This window comes from Neofelis nebulosa, chromosome 9 (assembly GCF_028018385.1).
Source record: "Neofelis nebulosa isolate mNeoNeb1 chromosome 9, mNeoNeb1.pri, whole genome shotgun sequence".
Classification (NCBI taxonomy): Eukaryota; Metazoa; Chordata; class Mammalia; order Carnivora; family Felidae; genus Neofelis; species Neofelis nebulosa.
Window position 1 is genome coordinate 111,480,419 of NC_080790.1, and position 26,910 is coordinate 111,507,328.

The 26,910-nt window shown below is 40.8% G+C and overlaps 1 protein-coding gene across 4 annotated transcripts in view; it reads right to left on the bottom strand.

Annotated features, from left to right (window-relative positions):
* Positions 1 to 26,910, bottom strand: part of ATRN (attractin) — a 161,402-nt gene that overhangs the window by 40,136 nt on the left and 94,356 nt on the right. For all 4 annotated transcript variants that reach the window (XM_058685027.1, XM_058685025.1, XM_058685024.1 and 1 more), the window contains exons 19-24: positions 26,077 to 26,214; positions 23,245 to 23,338; positions 21,079 to 21,131; positions 18,105 to 18,199; positions 15,159 to 15,237; positions 13,090 to 13,247 (exon numbers count right to left, since the gene is read on the bottom strand). In XM_058685027.1, coding sequence (XP_058541010.1) covers positions 13,090 to 13,247; positions 15,159 to 15,237; positions 18,105 to 18,199; positions 21,079 to 21,131; positions 23,245 to 23,338; positions 26,077 to 26,214 — 617 coding nt within the window. The remainder of the gene's footprint in view (positions 1 to 13,089; positions 13,248 to 15,158; positions 15,238 to 18,104; positions 18,200 to 21,078; positions 21,132 to 23,244; positions 23,339 to 26,076; positions 26,215 to 26,910) is intronic.

The window sequence follows — 26,910 nt, forward strand, 5'->3', positions numbered from 1 at the left end:
CACAGCTACAGGATTTTGATTGGCAGTTAAAGCTTGCATCGTCTAGTAACAAGATTGGTACATTATAAATGCTACTTAAAAAAATTTTTTTTAGTGTTTATTTATTTTTGAGAGAGAGAGAGAGAGCATAAGATGAGAAGGGGCAGAGAGAGAGGGAGACACAGAATCTGAGGCAGGCTCCAGGCTGTGAGCTGTCAGCACAGAGCCTGACGTGGGGCTGGAACCCACAAACTGTGAGATCGTGACCTGAGCTGAAGTCCGGCACTTAACATACTGAGCCACCCAGGTGACCCACAAATGCTACTTTTAAACTTTAATCTAGATGTAAAAGAAAATGGCGAAGTCAAACCGTATTGTCGAAATAAGTAAAGAAGAGCTGCAGAATCTAATAAATTCTTTGGAAGCAGCTAACAAGGTGGTCCCACAGTTGAAATAACTGGAAACTATCAGATTTCACTGCTACACTTGAGACGGCCGAGTGACTGCTGTGTGTTCAGAAAACCTGCAATATACAGACTGTTATCCTGTGCTGAGAGAACAGCCGTGCTGAGATTGCAGAGATAAAAATTTATCAGCTTCCCGAGCTGAGATTGCAGACATAAAAATTTATCAGCTTCCCAAAAGAACAGGAAATGACATGGATGACAGGAAATGCATAAAAATGAAAGATCAAAAAGCTGTAACAGTGATTTATATTTTCATAACGGTTGTTTTGCACTTATTAAATATTTGAGAAATCTTTATAGATATACAATTTCAGTTTTACTGAAAACTAGAAATGGGCTCTAAAGTAATGTAAACATACAAAGCACAAATATACTTGAATGTTGCTTAAAGGAATGTATGAATAGCAGGGTGTGTAACATGGATATATATGATTAATTTATATTTTAAAAATAACTTCCAAGAATGTATATGCTGCATATATAACTCAGCAGATTCTGTAACTTTCTTATATTTCAAAGATTGTAAAATGTAAATTTCTTAAGAAGCTCTTCTTCAGACATGAACAAGAAAAAAATAATCAAACCTGTGTGAACAGTTTTGAGTTATGAATTCTAGAAATTAGATTCTTTTACTAGAATAGGAAAAAATGAAAATAACACTGTTACTTCTGCATTTGTGTGTCTGATTGGGAGGGTATGCTCTGATAAAAAGAACAGATGTCATTGTGTGGTGTATATATAACTATTCAAATATCAGCTAAGATTTAATATAGGTCCACTTTTGTTATAAACTTCATAGTGAAGTGAATAGTTTTGGGTGTTAACAACTTCACTGGAAAACAAACCATTTTTAATTTTAGTTAACTTTAAAAACAAGCATTCTGGGGTGGCTCAGTTGGTTAAGCATCTGACTCTTAATTTAGGCTCAGGTCAAGATCTCACGGTTCCTGGGCTGACAGCGTGGGGCCTGCTTGGGATTCTCTCTCTCTCTCTCTCTCTCTCTCTCTCTCTCTCTCTCTGTCTCTCCCCTTATCGAACTCTCTCTCCCCCCCCCTCAAAATAAATAAATATTTATATATATACACTAAAAACAAAAATAAAATAATTTTCTTAAAAACAAAACAAAAACAAATGGGAGTTCTATCTAGAACTCCATACTGAGACCACGGGCTCTGGACTGGATCCCAGTGCCCATCAACTGGCCTCACATACTAGCCACCTAATGCTGGTTTGTGCTGGCACAGAAACCGTATACCCAGACTCTGCTCAGAGCCTCAAAGCAAGTTAATACCACCGAGCCACTCCTTCCTGACATGTGATTAGCTAACACTCACCATCCGTGCCCTCCCAGCCTCCCACCTCAACACTGCTCTGTGCTTTCTTCCCCACTTGTCCTTCCAGCCACTCCTTCCACCACTCTCCAGAATTCTGATTCCATTTTATCATGATCATTAGTAATTTCAAAGTCATTAAGAACTACATATACTGTACCTGGCTGAAATATCTACAAGGACAAAAGAGCTAATCATGCAAAGCAATGGTTCCTGCTCCCTATTTCCTCTTGTAAAGGTTTCTCTCCAGAGGTCCCCACCTTTATTTAGGTTTCTTTTCAGTTCTTCTGTGGGTTACCTTTTTATCACTAATTAGTGTTTTGTTTTATTTTATTTGCTATTTCTTGACTTAGCCATTTTAGGCACCACTTACTGACTTTCCTACTATAATCAAAGGTGATTTAGGCCATTGTCTCCACCAGCTCCTTCCAGTATAGTCACATCATTGTTTTTAGGGCCTCTGTCAGTTTCTGTGTCACTGTTATGAGGGTGATGGTGTTGAAGGATGCCAACAGAGACAGGGAACGGATAAACCACCCTTGGATACAGGGAAAAGATGTGCCTGTTACACACAAACGGTTGCAGAAGCAGGAGGCAATTTGGCCATGGCCCTCTGGAAGGAAGCTTCCCAGTCCTCATAGCCCAGAGGGAGGAGATCTCAGGCCTCTGATGCACCCGTGCTTGGAGATGAGCCCAGCAGCTCTCAGGGAGGCTCCCTTTGTCATCTCACCAGGGTGAGGTGTGTTAGACTGAGGGAAAACAGGGTTTTGTCCCAGACTCCTGACTGTTGTAGAGACTGCCCAACAGCAGCCAATAACTGGTAAAACCCTAGTAAAATGCTGTGTACTTCCTGCAAAGTAAAAGAAAGTCAGTTCCAAGATATACCCCAGCTGGCCTAGATGTGCTAGGTTCCAGCTAGCCTAGGCTGCTGGCCCAGCTGAGGCTACCTTCAAGAGGTTAAATAATACACTCAGACCTTTATTCTTTTTTTCTATCACTTGTATGATCTTTTTTGCATTTTTTTTATTATGGAAAATTTTAAATTTAAAAAGGAGAGAGAACAGAATAATGAACCCAGTGTGCTCACTACCCAGTTGTAATAATGACCAGCCCAAGGTCAGTCTTGTTTCATCCATATGCTAGCCTCTTTCCCCACAATCATATTATTTTGAAGCAATCCCAGGTTTCCTATCATTTCATCCTTAAATATTTCAATACATATAGTTATCTCTTAATGCCCCTCTTTGTGAAATTAGGATGTTTGTGTCCTCATCCCTTTCTTTTCTTCTACCACTTTCGACAACTTCTAGAACAATTCAATCCTGTAACACCAGACTGTGCATACTGGGATGACAAATTCTTGGTCTCCAACCCGAGCTGGCACCTTAGCACCAGTTGGCAATCATTCTGACAATATCAGAAAAAGCTCTCAGCACCTTTAGAAAAGTTGCAAAAAACCCCACAAAGTTCTGATACCAACCCGAAAGCTCTCGTACCTACAACTATTCATCCATCTAGTGCACGTTTGTGAAGTGTCTACAGCTGATCAACACTATGCTAGGACACTGAGGACACAGAAATATAAGGCATCCTCCTTGCCCTTAAGGAAATCTTTGTAGAGTGAAAAGGTCAACAAGTCTACAGCCGTGGAGGCACAGATGAGGAAAGAAAGTTGCTACCGGGTATGTCTGAGGGACACCTGATGGACTCACTCCCCTGGGTTTCCAAGTAAGAATGCTACCTGGACTCCCCAACTCAGGCCCAGCTCCCTCCAAACCATTCTCCCAAACTGCTGCCAAAAGGGTCTTTGAAAAACACTGATCTTTGGACACTTCTTGGCTTATGACACATCAACAATTCCCAGTGGTTTTCAGGTCAGGGTTCAACCCCTCTGCTGAAGCCTCCAGTCTCGTCATGACAGCCTCTGCCTAGTTTTCCAGCACCTTGCTCACAGCGCTGCCACTTCACCTCTGCTGAACTCCTGCTTGTTCTTGAAAGTGACTGGGTATGCCCCTTCCCCACCCCAAACACCCCTACTCCCCAACCTCACGTTCCTGACACTCAGCCCTGGTACTGCTCATCCTCACTCAGACCCAGGTGGCATGGGACACTCCCCTCTCCTCCCAGGGCTCCCAGAAGAATGTGGGCACATCCTGCCACCCCGCGTCCGACAGCTCCTCCCATCCATTCAAGACTGCTGCTCTGGGCTACAAGTCTGTGGAGTGACTGGATGTTAAGGGAAGCCTATTGGGTCCTGGATATGGAGGTCACACGAGAGAGGTCTGTTAGTAACGGAGATTTACCCTTCCTAGCCATAGGTGGTTTTCACAGGTGGTGTCGATGAAACTATCCAGGGAGAATGGGTCCAGAGGAAATCCAAGGGAACAATGGTATTAAAAAACTAAGAAGAAACAGCCAAGGCCATAGGTGTAAAGGGAAAGAGAGGAGGCTTTCAAGAAGGAATAATAAATAATGATCCTAATGAAAAACACAAGATAGTATAAGAACCTTAAATGCCACTTTGACACAAAGAAAGACTTATGCTTTAAGTCGCTCAGTTCTAGATGTATTTCATGGCTTTATAATTCTTAAAACTTATAAGGTACAGATATCTGACACCAGGAGGTATGTACATATGCCATCATTATCATTATACAATAATATAAACATTATAAGTATATTTGACATTACTCACAATAGCCGAAGAGTGAAAACAACCCAAGTATCCATCAACAGATGAATGGATAAATAAAATGTGGTATATGTATATCCATACAATATCATTCAATCTTAAAATGGAGTTAAGTACTCAGACATACTAAATATAAATGAATCTTGAAATCAGTATGCTAAGTGAAAGAAGGCAGTCTCAAAGGACCGTATATTATGTAATTACATTATTACGAAATGCCCAGAATAGGCAAAGCTATAGGGATAGAAAGTAGACTGGTGGTCGCCAGGGGCTAAGGGGAGGGAGGAACGGGGAGTGACCGTTACTGAGGGTTTCTTTCTGGGGTGATGAAATACTCTAAAATCGGGGCGCCTGGGTGGCGCAGTCGGTTAAGCGTCCGACTTCAGCCAGGTCACGATCTCGCGGTCTGTGAGTTCGAGCCCCGCGTCAGGCTCTGGGCTGATGGCTCGGAGCCTGGAGCCTGTTTCAGATTCTGTGTCTCCCTCTCTCTCTGCCCCTCCCCCGTTCATGCTCTGTCTGTCTCTCTCTGTCCCAAAAATAAAAAAAATAAAAAAAAATAAAAAAAAAAAAGAAATACTCTAAAATTGATTGAAGGCAAAGTTACATAACTCTGTGAATATACTAAAAACTACTAAAGGGTGCACTTTAAATGGGCGAATTGTATAGTATGTGGATTATATCTCAACAAAACTGCTACCAAAAGAAGCATATCTGAGTGAAGTCTCATACATCCTTTGCTTAGTGGAGTAATCCTGTTAGCACCTATAAACATAACTCTAAAGTCCAAATGAATGCCCAGTTCTCAATACAAATTCCATGTTGCCTTCGCTTGTGAACACTAGCCTCTTACATAAACCAGCAGATGAAACACCCAGCACGGAGAAGGCTTTAATATTAGTTCCACGTTACAATAACAACCTCTGTTGCAGAGCCAGTAACAAGCCTGAACCCCAGCTTCACTGCCCACCTTTCCAGCTCACACAAAACATCTGCCTGTCCATTCTCTATCTTGAATACCTACCCTCCCAAACTATGGGCATGGCTATGCCAGCTGAGTCCCTCTGGCAAGGACACGCAGGATTGCTTTCAGAAAGCAGAGGCTGAGGGAGGGGCGCTCACCCACAGGAGCAACTGACCAGAAAACATGCACAACTGGCCCCAACACACCCACTACCCTTCTACACACAAGGCCTTTTCAATCTGGGTGTTGTGTTTTGTTTTTTTTTTAACTGTGTCTACAAGGATTTTTACAGTTGGTTTCAAATTCCCTCAGTTAGCAGTTACAGGTTTTGATCTGTTCCTAATTATGGAAAAGAATCCTGGGATTGGTACAGAGTGAAGGAACTTGAGTTCAGCATTACAATTTTTAAAGTGCCAATGTTTATATGAATTCTGAGAACTAGATTTCCTCAGTTATTCTGCTTTAAAAAATGAGAATCAAGGATAAAAAGGCTTTGCCTGCATTGAAAGCCATACTAAAATTTAACCGAATGACCTATCCTGCACCATTTAGACACTTCCTTACTCTTTTCCATAAATTAGTCTCTACATTTTTACCGAATCTGGATAGTCTCTAAGTGTGCATGGGTGTGTTTAAGAGCTAACCACATCTAGAAAAGCTAAGGCTCTGAGGAAAACAGAGCAGTACAGACACGTACAGCCCCCTTTGTTGAGCACACCGCTGGATGTGTGCAGGAAGAGGCAGGCTGAGCCCTCCACACGGCACACATCCAGGTACAGTCCCGAGTGCACAGAGAACGGGTGTCGTGTGCAGACACCGAGGACGCGCAATGCCGCAGCTCTATTTACGCTGCCTGCAAATACTACAGTTAGTTGTACCAAAGAGTAAAAAGACACATTTCCAATAGAACTTACCTGCTCGTTCAAGGAAAGCTTGGCAAATTAAATGGTGAGCACGCCATAGTTTATTTTCGAAAGTGCTCCTGAATACAGCTTTCATAAGTGGATCTTACTCAAGTAAGTGATCCAGCCCAGGTGAAGAACAGAAAATCAGGCAGAAGGTCAACATCCCTTTGACTCTTAAACTTAAAATTAGTACTTTTTAAAAGTAAGTGTGGGGAAGAGATCCCTCTAGAAGGAAATGCTCTAAAACCATTTCAGTGGCTTTCAGAGGGTGGAGCAACAGGGCACTGGGAGGAAAAAAAACTAGAACTCAGCATTGGCAAGAGCACGACTATCTCCAGCACAAGAGCCTGTTTATATGCACGGAGCCCTCTTTCTAAATGGGAAAAATGTCAGCAGCATAAGATTTTCACCTAGAACCTTAAAAACGTTCATCATTTTTCAGCTATACACAACAAAGCCTAAAGTTTAATCAGAGTCAGAAGTAACAAGGTATGTCAGTATGAAAACAACCTCAACTTAAAACAAGCCAAGAAATAATATTTACTAGACCCCAAGTCAAATATTTTATAAATGTATCTGATCTATAATTGGATAGTGTTAGACGTTACCAAAGTGAAATTGTATTGACTAGAGCCTACAGCTCAACCTCTATGGGGCAAACAACCTAAATAAATCCCTGGGTGCCACCTAAGATTCCCATTACCTTGGTGTATTCACGCTGCATAATCCTCTCCCCTTGAGTGTGGGTGGGCCTGACCTAATCAGGTGAACACTTTTAAGAAGGTCCTGAGGTCAGTCAGGAAAAGTCAGAAAAAGTTGAAGCTTCAGTAGACAAATCTCTATTTTTGGTCTAAAATTTTTATTTTCTTTTTTTTATTTAAAAAAAAATTTTTTTTTAACGTTTATTTATTTTGGGGACAAAGAGAGACAGAGCATGAACGGGGGAGGGACAGAGAGAGAGGGAGACACAGAATCGGAAGCAGGCTCCAGGCTCCGAGCCATCAGCCCAGAGCCCAACGCGGGGCTCGAACTCACGGACCGCGAGATCGTGACCTGAGCTGAAGTCAGATGCTTAACCGACTGAGCCACCCAGGCGCCCCTAAAATTTTTATTTTCAAATGTTATAGAAATGGAATCATACAGTATACAAATTGCTAAGCCTCCCCCCACCTCAGCAAAATTTCCTTGGGATTCATCCAAATTATTGTATCGATAGTTTATTTCTTTTTATTGCTGAGTATTACATATGTATATGTATTGCAGACATATACATATGATATGTATGTAGCACAGTGTGGCCATTAACCTGCTGAAGAATATTTGGGTAGTTTCTAGTTGGGGCTATTATGAGTAACGCTGCTGAATATTGCTGCACAGGTGCTATAAACATGGGTGTACAGGTGTCTGTGTAATCACCAGTTTTCATTTCTCTGGGATAAATGCCCAGGAACGCAAATGCTGGGTTGTATACTAAGTGCAAGTTTAGTTTCATAAGAAGATGCCAAACCACTTTCCGGAGTGGCTATACCATCTTACTTTCCCACCAGCAATGTATGTGTGATCCAATTTCTTTGTATTCTCTCAAGCATTCGGTGTTCTCACTATTTTGATAGGTATGTGGTGATGTCTCATTGTGGTTTTAATTTGCATTTCTTTAGTGGCTTCTGAATCTGCGTATCTCATGTCCTTATTTGCCGTAACGTATAATCTACTTGATGAACTGTCTCTTCACATCTTTTGTTCATTTTTAAATTAGAGCACTTCTTTTTTAAAGTGTGGAGTTTTGAGAACTGTTATAGTCTAGATACAAGTGCTTTGTTAGAAATATGATTTGCAAGTATTTTCTCCCAGTATGTAGCTTACTGTTTCATCCTCTTGCCAGGGTCTTACTACATAGAGCAAAAGTTTTTGGTCTTGATGTGGTCCAATTTATCAATTTTTTCCTTTATGGGTCATGTTTTTGTTGTCAAATCTAGAAATCTTTTGCCCAGACTTAGGATATAAAGTTCTTCTTCAAGGGGCGCCTGAGTGGGTCAGTCGATTAAGCGTCCGACTTTGGTTCAGGTCATGATCTTGTGGTTCATGAGTTGGAGCCCCGCGTCGGGGTCTGTGCTGACAGCTCAGAGCCTGGAGCCTGCTTTGGATTCTGTGTCTCTATTTTTTCTCTTCCCGTGCTTAATAACTCCTGGAGATAACACACTGCAGTTGTGCTAGTGGTTACAGTATTTGGAGACAAAATTAATATTTTTGACTAGAAGTATCTAATGATGAGTCCACAGAAACTGAACGTGGACACATCATTAAGATGTAATCAGAAATGACCAGATGACTCCAGTTAACATTTCTGAAATAGCGATCACACTGATTATTTCAAAATCCTTACTCTGTAGATAAGTGTATTTTAATTTTTTCCCCTTAAATACTTTCATTTATCTTGGGAAGGGGCTTCTGAGGGGGAGGGTGCTATCTCTTTAGCTAGCAGAGTAGCGTGCCTTTTACCCTCACACATCCTATTTTTGAGGACACCGTAGCCATGCTTCATGGGAGGTCAGAGCTGCGTACAGCAGTCTTGCCCTTTGATATCCTTGGACTCTGTCAAGTGAACCAGAGAAACAGCCCTTTGCAGCATGGCAGAGCCCCCAAAGTTCTGGGATTTACCTCCACTTCAATAATATTGAATGTTTTTTAGCATGAGAATGTGTTATAACATTTGAATTAATTTGGACTACACTTTGGCTTTGGAGAGGAATCATTTCAAATAGACACAGGTACTTTTTATTAACTTCTTATTCTTGCTATCTTATATTCCTTACTGTGTTTAACGGCACACTTGCCAAAATACTTAGCATGTTAAAAAAAAAAAAAAGCAGGCTTTTGATTTTTTTGTTTTTTTGTTTTTTTTTAAACAGCTTCAGATTGAAGCTGAGAGTTACCATAAACAAGTTGAGTGGCAGGCCTGGTATGCTGTGTCTTGTTACATAAAGCTATTGCCAGAATCTCAGTAAATATAACATTTAAAAAATTTGTCTTTGTATATTCATAACAAATAACGACAAGTGAGAATTACATTATGCTCTTCCTGTATCATATTTTACTAAGATTTCACGCTTCATTATCTACTGCTGAATTGTTTAATAGTAATGTTACATGGAAATGATAGATCATTTTTACTTTATATTTTTATATAATGAGGTAACATGAAATATAATTTGATGTACAATTTTGCCTGTTACAGAGGGTGAGCTAATTATAGTGGCATATGCACAAAACATTTTGACATGACAAGAGGCTGAATAAGTAGCCACTTTACTTAGGAAAAAAAAGGTATGATCTATAATGAGCTGATTTTGTGTAAGATGTGAGGTTTAGATCAAAGTTCATTTATTTGTCTGTTGTTGCCCAATTGTTCCAGCGGTACTTATTTGAAAAGGCTATCCTTCCTCCACTGAATTAATTGTCTTTGTTTCTTTGTTAAAAATCGTATCGACATATTTACGTGGTTCTGTTTCAGGGTTCTTTATTCTATTCCTTGATCTGTCTATCCCTCCACCAACAACCACAAAGTCTTGATTACTGTAACTAAACAATAAACTTTAACATTATATACAGTGATTCCTCCCACTTTATTCCTCTTTTTCACACTTGTTACAGCTATTGGAGACTCTCTGCCTTTTTGTATAAACTTTAGATTAAGTTTATCTATATTTACCAAAAAAAAAAAAAAAGTCTTGCTGTGATATTTAAAACTTTTTAAAATTAGGGTAAAACCTACATAAGGTAAAATTTACCATTTTAACTTTTTTTTTTTATTTAAAAAAAAAATTTTTTTTTTTTTAATGTTTATTTATTTTTGAGACAGGGAGAGACAGAGCATGAACAGGGGAGGGTCAGAGAGAGGGAGACACAGAATATGAAGCAGGCTCCAGGCTCTGAGCTGTCAGCACAGAGCCCGATGCGGGGCTCAAACTCACGGACCGTGAGATCATGACCTGAGCCGAAGTCGGCCGCCCAACCGACTGAGCCACCCAGGCGCCCCATTAACTTTTTTTTTTTTTTTTAATGCTTGTTTATTTATTTTTGAGAGAGAGAGCACAAGCAGGGGAGGGGCAGAGAAAGAGAGGGAGACACAGAATCCAAAGCAGGCTCCAGGCTCCCAGCTGTCAGCACAGAGCCCGATGTGGGGCATGAACCCACAAACCGTGAAATCGTGACCTGAGCCAAAGTTGGACGCTTAACCAACTGAGCCACCCAGGTACTCCCCATTTTATTTTATTTATTTATTTAATTTAAAAAAAATTTTTTTCATGTTTATTTATTTTTGAGAGAGACAGAGACAGAAGATGAGTGGGTTAGGGGCAGAGAGAGAGAGAGACACAGAATCTGAAGCAGGCTCCCTCTGAGCTGTCAGCACAGAGCTCTGCGCAGAGCTCGAACTCACAAATGGTGAGATCATGACCTGAGCCGAAGTCGGACACTCAACCGACTGAGCCACCCAGGCACCCCCAGGTGCTCTCCATTTTAAGCATTTTTAAGTGTATGATTCAGTACTCTTTTTTATTTATTTTATTATGATTTTTTTAACGTTATTATTGAGAGACAGAGAGACACAGAGTGTGAGCAGGGGAGGGGTAGAGAGAGGGGGAGACACAGAATCTGAAGTAGGCTCCAGGCTCTGAGCTGTCAGCACAGAGCCCGACGCAGGGCTCAAACTCACAAACTGTGAGATCATGACCTGAGCCGAAGGTTGTGGCTTAACCAACTGAGCCACCCAGGAGCCCTGATTCAGTACTCTTAAGCAGAGATGCTGCAAAAATTAGATAAGAGGATAGTGTGAGTAACTTTATGTCTATACATCTGAAAAAAATTAAATAAATAATAACTAGGAAAAATTATTTTAAATGACTCAAACAGAAAGGGAAAATCCAAAATATCCTATAACTTTTAAAGAAGCTGAATCAACAGTTTAAAAAAATCTCCACAAATAAAACACCAAAATCTCATGATTTTACAGGAGAGATCTATCAGGTACTCAAGGGTCATAGAATTCTAATCTTATATGATCTCTTCCAGAAAGAAGAAAAAATCAATTTATAATTACTAATGGTTAGTTTAACCTTAATATACACATCTAACAAGGAAAGCAAAAGGAAATTGGACGAATGGTTGTGTCATTCACTGAGAAAAGAGGCCTGGGGTTTGGGGCTGAGGTCATAGGAATGACTATGTGTGAAAGGCAGGAGCTTGTGATTGTCCAGGTAGAGATGTCTAGGCAGCCACCAAGAATATTGGTCTGGAGCTCAAGTATAAGCTGGGCTGGAGACAGCACTGAGAATCACCAATACAGAGAATCCCGTAAGTCTTACAGGTGGGATGGAATTACCCCGGGAAACTGTATGGGATGTGACTGATTCGCAGACAACCCCAATATTTAAGGAAGGAGATTCCCTGAAGAGACTGGCCAGAGAATCAGGGAAAGAAAGGACCAGGAAGGCCAGAAAGACAGTGACTCAAACCACTCTGTGAGCAAGAGAGCAGTGAGGAGACTGAAGAATTCAGTGACTGGCATCTGCTAAGACAGGACAGTTTCAGGATGTGCTGAGGGAAGGAGGCACTGCTCTATGGGCTGATGGATGAGTGGATAAGAGGAAGCACAGATAGGGAGCCAACACTATGAGAAGGCTGGCCAAGGAGGGAAGCAGACAGTGTCTAAGAGCAACGGGAAAAGCCGATTAGAGGATGAGCACATTGGTAGACCACTAGACAGAGAAAGGAAAGTGGTTGGTGACAAAAAAAACCACAACACAGAACCTATCCTCACATTCCAGGAAGGAGAAGATTACTCTGTAGTCACAGTCCCAAGGCATGGACACAAAATCACCACAAGTCCTTTTCAAACACATCGTCACTGATCAGTGACGACTTGCTTCTGAGAGTCGGTGAATGGCCACAGACCAGTCCTGTGACTGTGCTTCGATGGCTAAAGGTGAACCAGCGCTTGGAAGTCCACCCAGCCCTGAATTCCACACAGGGGGTAAAAGAGAAAAGTATGGAGGCAAGGCCCTTGAGGACAGCGGCAGATGATAAAGAGCAAAAATGAGGTCACGGGTCTTGGATAAGAGGGAGTCTACTGGTCACCCAAGAACAGAGAAAACGATCAAGGTTGATAACATTGGTGGCAGCAGCAGGTGACATGCTTTCAGGTCACATACACAAAAAAATCTGAGGTGTGGAGCGGCTACACAATCTGTCTAGGAGCAAGCCAGGACGCATCCCCCTGTCCGACTGCAGGGCCTGTGCTCTTACAGGCAACCTTGTGCTGCCACCCAATGCTATCTTCCTTTAAACTCTGCCCACATTTGTGGCATCTTTCTGTATGGCACATCCCACACTCTGGCTCTCGCTGGTTAGAAGTGTGTTTATTTCATTTATACCCACCTTCCCCCAGAACCGAAGCTCTATAGGCTTTTATATGGCAAGTGCTCAGCGAAGAAATGAATACAGCTGTAGTTACCGAACGTGTTATGTGCCGAGTTGCTTTCAAGAGCGTGGATCATTTCCCTTCTCAAGTGACTGAAGCCATCCCCACCACACCTTCTTTACGGTGCTCAGGTGTTCACGCTCCTTTGCCACAGAGACTACAAAGGCAAAGCTATACTGTGCACCTCATTTACCTTAAGTTCCAAATTAGTGGATTTAGCCTCCACTGAAGAGATTTCACTATGTCTGCAGGTTGAGACCAAAAAGCACTTCTTACCTGAATTTTGATGGGCCAGGTGAAATTACTGACATAGACGAAGAAAGTGATATTTGGATGGTTGCGAAAATCAAATTTCTCATTAGAGAAGCTATCTTTGTACTCCTTAATGTTGGTTTTTGAAACAACAGGCATCTCTTCTCCAGCCTGGGTTCCAGCTGTCAGGAAGAAAAGAATGAAATACAAGAGCCCCATTTTTTTTTCTTTTTTTGGGCAGAATCTGTCCTCATTAATAATGACAGTTTAGCATTTACTTAACACTCACTATGTTCCAGGAATAGCCTTTAAGAGCACAATCTCCTTTAGTTCTAACAACAACTCTTATTATTCTCATTTATAGATCAGGAAACTGAGGTTCAGAGAAATTTAGTAACTTGGCTCAGGTCACACAGCCAGCAAGAAGCAGAGGTGAGATTTGCAGCAGGAAGGCAGATACACAATGCTGTGCCCTCAACCAGAATGCTTTTGCAGGGGTCTCGGAACTCCTCAGCACTGAAACGATGGCATGCAGTTGTGAAAATACAGATACCACTGGAATCCTGCTGACAAGCAATGGCCCTCACTCTGCACGTTAACACTTCAACTGCTTTACGTTTCCCCTTTATACCTGTTTGTCAGTACTCTTGATCCCCCATATCAGGGACAGAGTCACCTCTCCCTTCCTAACTAGCAGTGACCTCATGTCTCAACAGCAGCAGGGAGAAAGGAGCTCTAGGGAATCACTCCATCCCTTCTGTTATCAGCTACAACTGTATTTAAATCCCCTCAATCTGGCATAAACTTATCCTCTTCCCAAATAGCCCTTCAATATTCCATATTCTCCCTTAGCCAGGAATTCTAGTATCTACAAAGACTCAAAAAACAGATTTTTTTTTCCCATGTCTGCATTAAATACTGTGACTGGAGCCAGGTTTTTGGGTCCTCATTAAGAGAATCATTGAAAAGCATTCACATGCTCAGAGATGTTGCCCTTCTCCCAAGGCTCTCATAATTCCGACTTTTTCTTAGAAGTGTCTCCTCACCGCAAGTTTCTAAACCTTCTCTGAATTCTATACAATCTTTTAAAACGTGATAAACATGTCTTAAGATAGATAGCATATCTTTTAAGATATGATAAACATAATACATACAAAGGTTACGTTTAGGGGCGCCTGGGTGGCTCAGTCGGTTGAGCATCCGACTTCAGCTCAGGTCATGATCTCACAGTGCGTGGGTTCGAGCCCCGCGTCGGGCTCCGTGCTGACAGCTCAGAGCCTGGAGCCTGCTTCGGATTCTGTGTCTCCCTCTCTCTCTCCCCCTCCCCTGCTCAAGGTAGTGTTTCAAGCACTACCTTGACTACTTTGTTTATTATGTCATTTCATCCTCACCATGTTCTGCACAGCTAGGTGTTTTAATCATCCCTTGTATACACGAGAAACTGGCTCAGAAAGCTGAATTTGCCTAATCGCACAGTGCAGCATAGTAACAGGCAGAGTTCAAACCCAGATCTGCCAAGCTATGTTCATAAGCACTACATCAGGCCCACCTATTACTTCTTCAGATTTTCTTGAGTGAATCATAGCAAGGTAAACAGGCTAGCAAACACTATGCTCTGAGAGCTTGATTTAATTCCCAAAGTATATTTCCCCTTACTTACTAAGATCTCATTCTATTTAAAATATTTCCATTTCTTGCAACTCTGAGTCATTTCCATATTGTCCTTCTGAAGCATGGATGGGGAGGTGATGGGAGTGCCGGAGCAGTGGCTACAGCAATGCTATTAAAGCTGGTAGCAGGGCAGGGGTGGTGAGCACGTACTGAGTCTGACACCGTGGTAGGTGCTGGCACGTATAACCTAAGTTCATCTACACAGCAGTTCTAGGAGGTAAGTATCGTTATCTTCTCTTTATGACAACCCTAAGGTCTAGAGAGGGGTTTGGACACTTGGTTCAAGGTCTCCCAGGTAGTAAGTGGCAAAAGTGGGTTTCAAACCCATCTGTCTGTCCCCAGCGCCCCCTTTCTCAACAACTACATCACGTTTCTCAATCTGCTACTTCCACTTCAAAGGTCTTCTCTAGGTATGTCTTTACCTGAGAAGCTGGCGGCCCAGGTGATGTTGAGGTTGAAGTTTTTGGAGGCATTGATGAACATGTCCAAATCCCTGTTTTGCTGATGAGAGGTGCGAACAGTTAGAAAATTAATTATAACGGTTTCCAGATTTTGAAAGAAAACAGTAATCAAATTTTATTACTCTCAATTTTCTTCATTACAAAACAGATATTTTATGATGTCTTAAAAGAAACTCACACTTGGGGCGCCTGGGTGGCGCAGTCGGTTAAGCGTCCGACTTCAGCCAGGTCACGATCTCACGGTCCGTGAGTTCGAGCCCCGCGTCAGGCTCTGGGCTGACGGCTCAGAGCCTGGAGCCTGTTTCCGATTCTGTGTCTCCCTCTCTCTCTGCCCCTCCCCCGTTCATGCTCTGTCTCTCTCTGTCCCAAAAATAAATAAAAAAACGTTGAAAAAAAAAAAAAAAAAGAAACTCACACTTATAAAATGAGTTAACATTTCTAACCAGTTTTCCCAAATAAATTTCATTTCTCTCCCTTAAAAGTATATATAATTTAATGCTTTATCATATGCCTAACTCTATGAAAAAGTATCTTTTAAAAAACCCCTCACCAGAGCACAATGTCTTAAATCATATGGCCTATGTTAAGGGAAGCAGCCTCGTAAGGATCATCTAGGTAGTTGGGCTCCAAATGTCTGGAGAGCTCACACCAATACATAAACACTTAACCAAGTCCCCAGTTTATGTGTATTTATAAATTAAACCTACATACTTCTGAGCTGATAGATTACATATATTGTGAAGTTCTCCAAAATGGAAATGGCTTTTAAAAAAAGCATATAAAACTGAAATAAACTAACTTAAAAAAATACTTTGTGTCCATTCGGGATTTGAAAAAACATTTTTCTCTCACTAAAAAAAATCAAGAGAAATATGACTGAATATTCCTCATTAGTTTTGAAATCCCTTTACCACTTAAAGACAACTATTTGAAGAGCTAGGTTATTTTGATCCTTGATTTTAATGACTGAAAAAGACATCTCTGAGAAATGTGCTGAGCCAATGGGAAGAAGTGCACTGTTGGCTACCATGGGTAAACTGATGCTAATTTTAAGTTTTCACTGAAATTTGACGAATAAATCTCTTTCTTGTGGTCAAAGAATTGTTTTTGCAAGTGAATCAGATGTCATATTTTTAAATTTTGTAAATGGATCCAATCCTGCTGAAATTCTGTATCTTGAAAGATCAAAAAACAAGTCAGATCGGTAAGATTTGTAATGGTCTTTACAGCACAAAATCACAACAATGGAAACATTTCCAAACAGTCATTTTCAAAATGTGATCTCCAATCCAGAAGTTTCTCTCGCAAAGCAGTTATTTACCTTCTCGTTTACTGATATAACCTCATTGTCCTCTTGCAGGGGACAGCTCAAGTGTTTATGTTTATTGGAAGCACACTACTAATAATTACTTCTTTTGGAAAGGATCAATAAACTTGAAATCCTAGTGCTTTTATAAAAGACAGAACATACACATTGGATAATTCTATTAAATATTCTGTCATAAGATAAACAGGGAACTCCAGAGAGGTTAAAAGATTTTCGTAGCTCCTCACCTCATCAAGAAGTATTACGAGGAGTCTTGTTTATTTAAAACAAAATCAACAACATCAATCACATCCTGAAAGACATCCTTCAACCACTTGCTGAGGAATAAGGTATTAAACAAATTTCATGTGTGGTACTTTGGTATATAACCTTATCTTAAAACCTTTTTTTTTTTTTTAAATACCAGTCACCAGAGCCATTCAAATGTTACGACATACAGTGTGTCCACAGAATATTTTCATTAAGGTTACTTACTGTTTTTACTTAAAAAGAAATTCACTCATTGGAATAGATTTTCTCTAGTTCATTTTTCTTTAAATTTGCCATTAAAATGGAATATAAAAAATAAATCTTACTTTCATTTCATTATATAATAAACATCCCACACTCTGGATTTTATTCTACTACTAATTTATTTATTTTTTTTTAATTTAGTAATGTTAACAATGTTTGTTAACAAAGGAATATAAATGGGCCTACTGTCATATTATCCTCTGTGTATTATTTGTTATGTTCACTGTGACAGGAATTTTGTGACTGTAAATGGCTTTGTGTATGTTGATGAGAAATAAGAAAGTTTAAAGGAGGTTCCTAAATAATTTATCATCAAGTTTACTGAAATTTCAGTACGTACTGGACTGGCCATTGAATGACTATATTTCATTGAAAAAAATCATATAGGTGTGCCTTCATGTTCTAAATGCTTCACTTTTAAATGTCGTGCTATGTTGGCTCCCTCTACCCCTAGGTAGTACCTTATGGCAGGCTGTGGTTCATCATTAATGAAAGAAGATATAAACCCACATTTCAAACAACAGTCTTAATAATTTCAATGATTTCTGGTCAACTTCTTGTTGGACTCGATTGCACCTTCACCAGTTTTACCTCCTACTGAGGCTAACAACTTATTCTAGGCACGGAAGCGTCACCTCTGCCATTGTCCTCATATCACTGGCATTCATTTCAATCTGCAGTCTCTTTGAGGGTACTTGTTAAGCGTCTGGTCCATTTTAAGAAATAAATCTGGGCCTTGCCATGCGCCCCTCTAACGGGGAGCTCCCCTTGCAGTCTGCTCTCCTTTCCTGTATGGGGATGCAATGAGTTGATGGGCAAACTCATCAGTATGTGTGGAGTCAGTGTCAGCCTGTGTATCAGATCCTGATAAATCTTAACAACGTCACTCTTGTCTTTGAGATGGAGAGGAGATAAAATGTAGATCCTAACATTTCTTTCCTGCACCTCTAAACAGTCCTGCGTACTCCACTTTGGAGACCATGCTAATGCCGTGCTTCTATCCATAAGGATCAAGAAAAAGAGTCACATGAATTCAAAACAAAGCAAGAAAACTTTTAAAATCTTACTTCATCAGGTGTCGCCACAAAATTGATGGCTGTGTAATAGCGGTCATCTTCCTGGGATAGGCTAAAGGTGAACTGATAGTCAATAAGAAGAGTATCTATAGAAAGAAAGAAATGTATATTCAAAAATTAAAACAAAACAGAACAAGTCTTTAGAGATACAGACTGATTTTCTTATAAATATTCAACAGCCAGGAAACACTTTTAGCTCACTTATAACTGGTAACTAGGAAGCTTTTCAAAGGAAATAAAGTCTGTGGGCAGTATTGTTTTATTTGGAATAACCTATCAAACTCTCCTTGTATCATGATCCTGGCTGAGACTTTAGGCTCCAACCCCACTCACCTACAAATATTAATTGTACATCTATTACATGCTAAGTTTTGCTTAAAGATACACAGCTATAAATTAATGATATAAAAGGAATCGAGACTCCATGGAAAAATAGGCTGATTCCAGGTCTGGAGCAAGGAATATGTGCCTTGACTATCTTATTCGAGAAAGCAAGAAAGCATTCAAACACTAAAGTGATGTAGCAAAAGAACATGCCTTTAGAGAGAAACTAATGGCCAAAGATGGTATAATTTTTTTTTCCTAGTCCAAAAAAGGTGGTTTTATTAAAACATGGGGACAGGACCCATGGGCAGAAAGAGCTAGCTGCCCAAGATGGTAGAATTTAATTCTAAAAAGTCTATTGTACAACTCAACAACCTGATTTAAAAATGAACAGAGGACTTGAATGGATACTTCTCCCAAGAAGATATTCAAAATGGCCAGTAAGCACATGAAAATAAGTTCAACATCATTAATCGCTAGGAAAATACAAATCAAAACCACAATGAGATACCACCTCACGCACAGTAAGATGGCTACTACAAAAAAAAAAAAAGAAAAGAAAAGACAAGAAAAGAAAAGAACAAGGGTTGGTGAGGATGTGGAAAAACTGGAAACCTTGTGGGAATGTGAAATGGTGCAGCTAACGTGGAAAACAGTATGGTAGTTTCTCGAAAAATTAAAAGTAGAATTACCAAATGATCCAGCAATTCTACCCAAAGAGTTGAAAGTAGGATCTTGAAGTGATATTTGTACACCATGTTCATAGCAGCCAAACAGATCATGGCTATAATTCACAATAGCCAAAAGATGGAAGCAACCCAAAGGTCCGTCAACAGTATACATAAAGTGGAATATTAAAAAGGAAGGAAATTCTGACATATACTACAACCTGGAACAATCTTGAAGACACTATGCCAAACGAAATAAGCCAACCACAGAAGACAGATACTGTATGATTCCACTTATATGAGATGCCTAGAGCAGTCAACATTATAGAAACAGAAAACAGAATGGTGACTGCCAGGAGCCAGAAGAAGAGGGAAACGGAGAGTTGTTGTTAAGTTTATTTTTTACTGTTTAAGAAACTGCCAAATGGTTTGCCAGAGTGCCTACACCATTTTATATCCCATAAAGAATGCATGCATGAAGGTTCCAGTTTCCCGTAGCATTGCTAAAACTTGGCATTGGGTATTGGCTTTGTTTTCCAAGATAGATACGTTGTAATGTACCAGATTACAAAAAATTCACTGATATGGTTTCGAGTTCCACATTTAACTGATCTTTAAGAAATAACCAGTTGTCTAGTTTTGGTATGGTATCAAAGGATAGTATCCATAATTAACTGAAAAGGTTATTAAAATACTCTACTCCTTTCCAACTCTATCTGGTGAGGCCAGGTTTTTCTTAATGTACTCTAACCAAAGAGGTGTATTCAACAGACTGAATGTAGAGCAGAGATGAAAATCCAGTCATCTATTAAGTCACAGTACTGACTTTTGATTCTAGTCATTCTAGGGGTGTGCCTCACTGTGGTTTTAATACACATACCCCAGATGTGTGATGTTACTAAGTCTTTTGTTCATGTTGGCCAACTGTCTTCTTTGGTGAAATGTCTATTTCAAATCATTCCTTGTTTTCAACTTGAATTGTCTCCTCATTTAGTTGTAAAAGTGTTGTTGTTGTTGTTTTTTTAATATATTCTGGATACAAGCTCCTTATCAAATACATAATTTGCGAACATTTTTTCTTCTCTGTGGCCTTTTACTTTTTAATGGTATTCTTTTAAATACAAGTTTCAACTTTTGATAAAGTCCCAATAAATAATTTTTTCTTTCAGGGTGCCTGGGTGGCTCAGTCGGTTGAGCACCTGACTTCAGCTCAAGTCATGATCTCACGGTTTGTGAGTTTGAGCCCCACCTTGGGCTCTGTGCTGACGGCTCAGGGCTTGGAGCCTGCTTGGGATTCTGTGCCTCCTTCTCTCTCTGCCTCTCCCCCACTCATGCTCTCTCTCTTTCAAAAATAAATAAAAATTTTTAAAATTTTTAAAAATTGTATTTCTTTTATGAATTGTGCTTTGAGAATCATATCTAAGAATTCTTTCCCCTACACAAAGTTATGAAGTTTTTCTCATTTCTTCTAAAAGAGATATATGTGTATATATTTACATATATTATATACACACATACAATGTATATCTATATGTGTGTATATATATATATGTGTGTGTGTCACATTTATAGGTTCCAGGTGGACATGAATTTTGAGTGGATGCTATTCAATCCAGGAAAACAGGTACAAAATTATAGTGGATATGCGAAAACGTTACTCCGTTTCTCTGGTTCTGTAACTGTACCTACTATGTGGATTTTCCTATAGAAAGAAAATACATTTACCCATAAGAACCTGGCCCCTTTGCCAGATTTACCTTTCACTGTAAGTTAATCATTAAATATTTTATTTATTAGTTCCTAAAGAGGTAATTAACATAAATGTAGTAAATGTGATAGAATAGAAACACATCAAATTAGGACCCACCTCCATGATATTCTTAAAGCACTTACCATTCTCAACCCATGTTAAAGTATGAAGTTTTATTGATCTATTTGGCCTTTAAACAAATATGAATTGTGAAAACACTTACAATAGCATGTTCCTTTGAGAGGGTTTCCCTGGTATCGATTTTCTACTTCACATCTAGGAGGATAAAAATGAAGATTATTTTCTATTGCTAGGTAAAACAAAATCTACATTCATTTTAAAATCAAGCAGATCCTTTCATATAAAACTAAACTGAAAACAAGTCTGAGTCTGTACAATTACATTCTTCACTGTTACTCAGATCAGGGAGCTTGATGAGAGTCTGTGTTTAGGTTCAGTAGTGATGGCCCAACAGTTTACACCACCACCAATGAATAAACATTTGCCAAAGTGCAGGAGACAAATCCAAATATAATAAACCTAGATCCTTGGTTTTTTGAAAACACATAAAAAACACATTTTTACTTTTGTGTGGACTAAATATTCCTCTAAGACTGAAGTTAAAATATTTTTCAAATATTCATTTCTCACTTCCTTCCTCTTGTCCGTGAATAAAACTGATCCTGTTCTGTAAAAATAAGCAGGCAAAGGCTAAACACTGAGAATCACATTTATTTATTTATTTGTTTTTTTGTTTGTTAAACCCTTGAACGTGGTTCACCAGTCTGAAGAAAAAAAATAAAGTCTAATAAAAAAGAAATCATTACTCCTCCACTGAAATACACAAATATCATTTATGAACATCAGCAAAACCCAATCTCCCACTTCACAAGGTCATTCATACTGGCAGGCCCAGTAGCTAAGAGCTATAAGAAAGGGAGGAAAGCTTGGGTCAAGCACTCTTCTCAGATAAATAATACGGGATATTGTGTCCTTTGATCCCAGGTGATTCTTAGCTCTTGCTTGTATCTAAAATCTCTTCAATAGGGGTGCCTGGGTGGCTCAAGTCAGTTAAGTGTCCGACTTCGGGTCAAGTCATGGTTCGTGAGTTTGAGCCCCGTGTCGGGCTCTGTGCTGACAGCTCAGAGCCTGGGACCTGCTTTGCATTCTGTGTCTCTCTCTCTCTGCCCCTCCCCTACTCACACACTCTCTCTCTCTCAAAAATAAATAAACATAAAAAACAAATAAATAAAATCTCTTGAAGAGAAAGTCTTTTACTGGACCTATACCTCATTTCATTATTGTACACCTGAGAAAAGGAGTCGTTAATTTTGTTCTATTATATTTTTCTGTTTAAAGGAGCCTAGATCACAAGGCTAAACTTAATCTTTGATTAAACATTTCTTCACATACTAGCTTTAAGGCATCATGAAACCAGTAAATATGCACAGCAGTGTGAACTATAAAATGCAGACAGAGCAATTCTTTCCTTGAACATCACCAGCAAGGTCTGGGTCACTGGTGACATTATTACTACTGTTCTTTGGGGGAAAAAAGTTCACCAATGATGTATTTGTTTGTATCAGCTCAATGCTGTGATACTACTATGCATTTCTCTCACTTACGTCTCTTCTTGAGAATGAGTCAACCTGGAACACGTGTTTTATGAGGTTTTCTGGGGAGGCAGACAGGTATATACTTGTTGGGGAATAATCTCTTGTTTCAACTCACCAGGACACTAAAAACAATTATTGCTAGTCCCACTATTGATGAACAGGAAATCTGAGGCTCGGCTTGGTTAAGTGATTTGTCTCAAGAGCACCCTGCTCAGTGGAGGCTCAGCCAGGGCTAAAGCTCCATGTCTATCTGACGCTGTCTGAATCCTCATGGATGGGAACCCCAGACTCTTCCTTGGAAGATGTCTGACATACTTCACCAAGGAAAATGCTAGAATAAGGAGGGATGGGTTAAAGCCCTGAGGATCATCTCTACTATCAGACAACCAAAATGCTAAATAAAACACTGTCCTGGAATACCAGTTCTTCCAAATTTCTTGGGAAAGGGTGTAATCCCTGGATGTGACAAAAACTGAGTAGCGACTGAGGTGAAAAGATGAATCTAAGTCAGGAACCCAGGAAATGTCAGTGTCACTCAAACATAAAATATGAACTAAAGAACCATTAAGGAACTGCTGCCGAACCTACGACCTCTTCAGTATGGAGGCTGACCAAATTAGACCTGTCTGAAGTAGACAGGGCGAACTTCCAAATCCATCAACCCGGGGATCCCCCAGAGCCCATGACAACAAGGCACAGGCCCAGCCTGCCTGGCTGTCAGTCACTGACTCCAGGTGTGGCCTGTGGCAGGGGCCCGAGGGTGTGGTACTCACAGCTGGCACTCATCCCCCTTGACGCCCTTGGTGGTACAGAAGCACTTGCCCGTGTTGGTGTTACAGAGCGACGCATGCCCATTGCACTTGCACGCTGGGGGAAGGAAAAGGAATGGAGGTCACAACTGGCTTAAGAGATGACTACTATCACAGACTTTTCCTAAAACACGTAATTTTATCTGGATTGGATTTGATAGGAAAGACAGACGAAAATGAAAGCACTTAAAGGATAAGATTCAAGTTTTTCAGCTAATGATTTATCTCAAATAATGTAAAGGCAACATTAAAAGAACCAAAATCCAAGGACAGGAGGAAAGAGAATGCTGGTTCCCACTGCCATCTGAAGCAACCATTTTGATCTATTTTGATCTTTTTGATAGATAGATTGTCACTACTATGACTCATTCATTCAGTAAATATTTGTAAAGCATCTCCAGTATGGCGCTGGGTGTGGGGACACAGACATAGTCCCTGCCCCCACGGAGATGCTCTAAGCAATGACAGCCCCCGAGGGGAGGCTTGGTCTGGCCGCTCAGCCTCAGCTGAGGTGCCTGCTCCACAAAGGCTACGTTTCAAATCCTAACAGGGCTCAGAACTGGGGTGAAATTGCAATGGCAGGTCAGGGGCCCCGCAAGGCTCACTACCCTGGCTTCCACTTTAGCCTCTGCAGAAGACAACTCCTGTCACCTCTTCTTCCAGCCATCAACAAATCACCTTTTTCATCCAACGCATAAGTGTGAGCCAGGACACATTTTATACATGGGATGAAACAAGCCTTTCGCTCAATACCTTTTCACTTTACACCTTGTTTTTCTGTAAATAAATTAAAGGCATTAGGGCTGAGGACAGGTGTACTTAAAATAAATCCTGTGAAGAAAAAAATCGCCCAAAGAAACTCATGAAACTGAATAGGGCAGCGGTTAAGAGGATGGATGCTGGAGTCAGAAGCACGAGTGTTCTGCTCTTGGCTCTGCTGGGTACAGAGAGGAGTGGGGTGTGTTAGCAAGAAGCTCAGGCCTGACGTCAGGCTGCCTGGGCACGAGTTCATTCTCCCGCACTTAGCTCCTCTGTAAGGAGGAGCTCCTCTGGGCATGCTATTTATCTTCTCTAGGCCTCACTTTCCTTGTCTATGCAATGGGGATGAGAAAAGTATCCACCTCACAGGCTAGCTGCAAGGATGATGGGAGGTAATACATGAATGAGACACGGTAAGCATTCAATAGATCATGGCCACTGTCCTTCACTCAGGACTACACAATTCTAAGAGGAAAACATTACAAATTTAGTGCCACTCACAGTATTTTAAAAATCATGCTGTTATAGATTGCAGCTCTGAAAAAGAAATCTAGCTCTAAATTCTGGACAAGTGAACTCAAGCCCCACAAATGCCTCAGAGGATGTCATTTTTCTAAATGGCAGCTGCAGAAATGGGGATGATGGCACCTGGAGGCACAAGCAGGCCCAGCAGTCAGTCCCATGTCCTGGATGTGGTTCCCTGCATGGCCACAAGCCACAGTGAGCTTTTAGGCAGAATGCATGGTCTTGAAGATGATAAAGGTGCCCAAGGTCTGGTGCCTGAGGGGGCCTCAGGCACAGCATCTTGTGTACATTCCCCAGTAATGCCAGGTACTCTGCTATTGAACAGATGAAGCCCAGTCATAATGAGGAGGGAAAATATGTTTACTAAATACCTTTTAATCTGAGCAAGAATTTTTTACTTAAGAGTGGTGGGAAAGGGCAGTAGGAGGGTACTAATAACTGCCCACATCTACTGAACACCCTGCTCTGATCACTTTCACCTCAACCCCACCCTATTCTCCCCATTTTACAGATGAGGAGACTGACCCCTGAGAGGTGAAGGGATGTACGGCTAAAATGCCAGCTCTCTCCTGGTTGCTCTGGCATCAGATTCTCAAGGGCTGTGCTAAGGAGTTTGGAGGTGGGATTTGGGAAGTGAGCAAAGATTTTCCTTTCTTATTTACTTTCCTGCTCAGAACCTGAAGGGTCTTCCCAATGCAAACAAGAACAAGCCAAAAAGAAGTTCATCATTTTAAATCCTTAAAATATACTAGAAGTGCTGAGGAGTCCTGCATCTGGTTAAAACCCTGTGTGTGGTTTTTGGGACCTGACCACAGCCCATGACCCAGGTTTACCTCACTGGCCTCCTGCACTGGCCTGGGTGGCAGTCTCTGAAGGGAGCTGCCAGCAGGGTCTCAGCCCCCACCCTGTCCCACCCCCAGTAGGCCACACTCTCACATGTCTGCATTTCTAGCTCAGGCGCCTGCATTCCCTCATCTCTTTATCTGACGTCTGGGGCAGACCTTCTTGCCTCTGCTGAGCCTCCTCAGGGGGAAGAAGGGGGTAGCCCTGAAGACACTGCCCCTGAGTTCAGTAAGGTCCCTGGCACTTTCCCACTCCCCTCCCATGCTCAGGGTCCCTTACAGGCTTCTGCTACAGCCTGCTGTTAGGGGCTCTCCCCACCTCTGTGCTGATCCACCTGACGGTCATCCAGCATTCACTCCAGGGGGCTGGAAATGGAGCGAGGGGACTCAGAGCTTTCCCGGTTTCAGGTTTAAGCCTTTTGCTTTACCCTCACAGTGAATGATTAAAGGCTTAACTCTTCCATTTTTGGCTCGTTGCTTTAACCAGCTACTCAGACACTTGGCAGTCTTGCTCCCTCCCTCCCACGTTCAGCTGAGCTCCTGACAAGTATGACAAAGAAATGCAGTATCCAAAACCAAGTGGCTTTTTTTCCTCCTAGATATTCAAGTCAAACAGAAGCACTGTGTTCTGCCTGCTTTGCAGTCAGTAACCCCGAGGGACGTGACTCACGCTGACATCTTCCTCCATTTGTGGGATCCCCGTAGAAGCCAGATATGCAGGTCTCGCAGTGCTTGCCTGTGGTCAGGTTCTCACACTTCTCACAGATGCTCTGATTAATGCATTTGCTGTGCCCGTTGCACTGGCAAGCTGAAAGAAAAAGAATCTGAAGGGGCCTGTCCCATGGTAGAATAGGGTGGAGTCAGTTCCACGAGATTTACTTGCAACTGTCTTTTATTACCTTATTACCTCTAAATGCAAAATCATTAAAACTGGCCCACTAAAAACTAGTTTGAGAAATGAGATCAAAACATCCATATACGGCTAGTCCAGGAAATCAGAAATATACCACAGCAAGGTGAAAGTCTACAGCCATTAAAAAAATAATTTGCTCAAAAAAAAAAAATAAAAAATTAAAAAAAATAATAATTTGCTCTTGTTTGTAAAATAATGCATGTTCACAAGAGTAAGTTTGAAGAACATAAGGAAGGGAGGAAAATCATATTCAACTGCACAACCCAGAGATCACTGTGCACATTTGGAATTTCAGTTTCAGTATTTTTTCTATACAGTTTAACACAGTTTGTGCTCATATTAACACTCAATTTTGATTTTTTTAAATTTATAGCACGGTTACTTTACCACGTTATTTCATCTATCATAAACCATAAAAAATTTCTTAATGCTTATTTATTTATTTGTGTGAGAGAGACAGAGAGAGAGCTTGCAAGCAGGGGAGGGGCAGAGAGAGAGGGAGACACAGAATCCGAAGCAGGTTCCAGGCTCTGAGCTGTCAGCAATTTTTCTCTTTTAGAAAAATAACCACTTTATATATAAAAACATTTC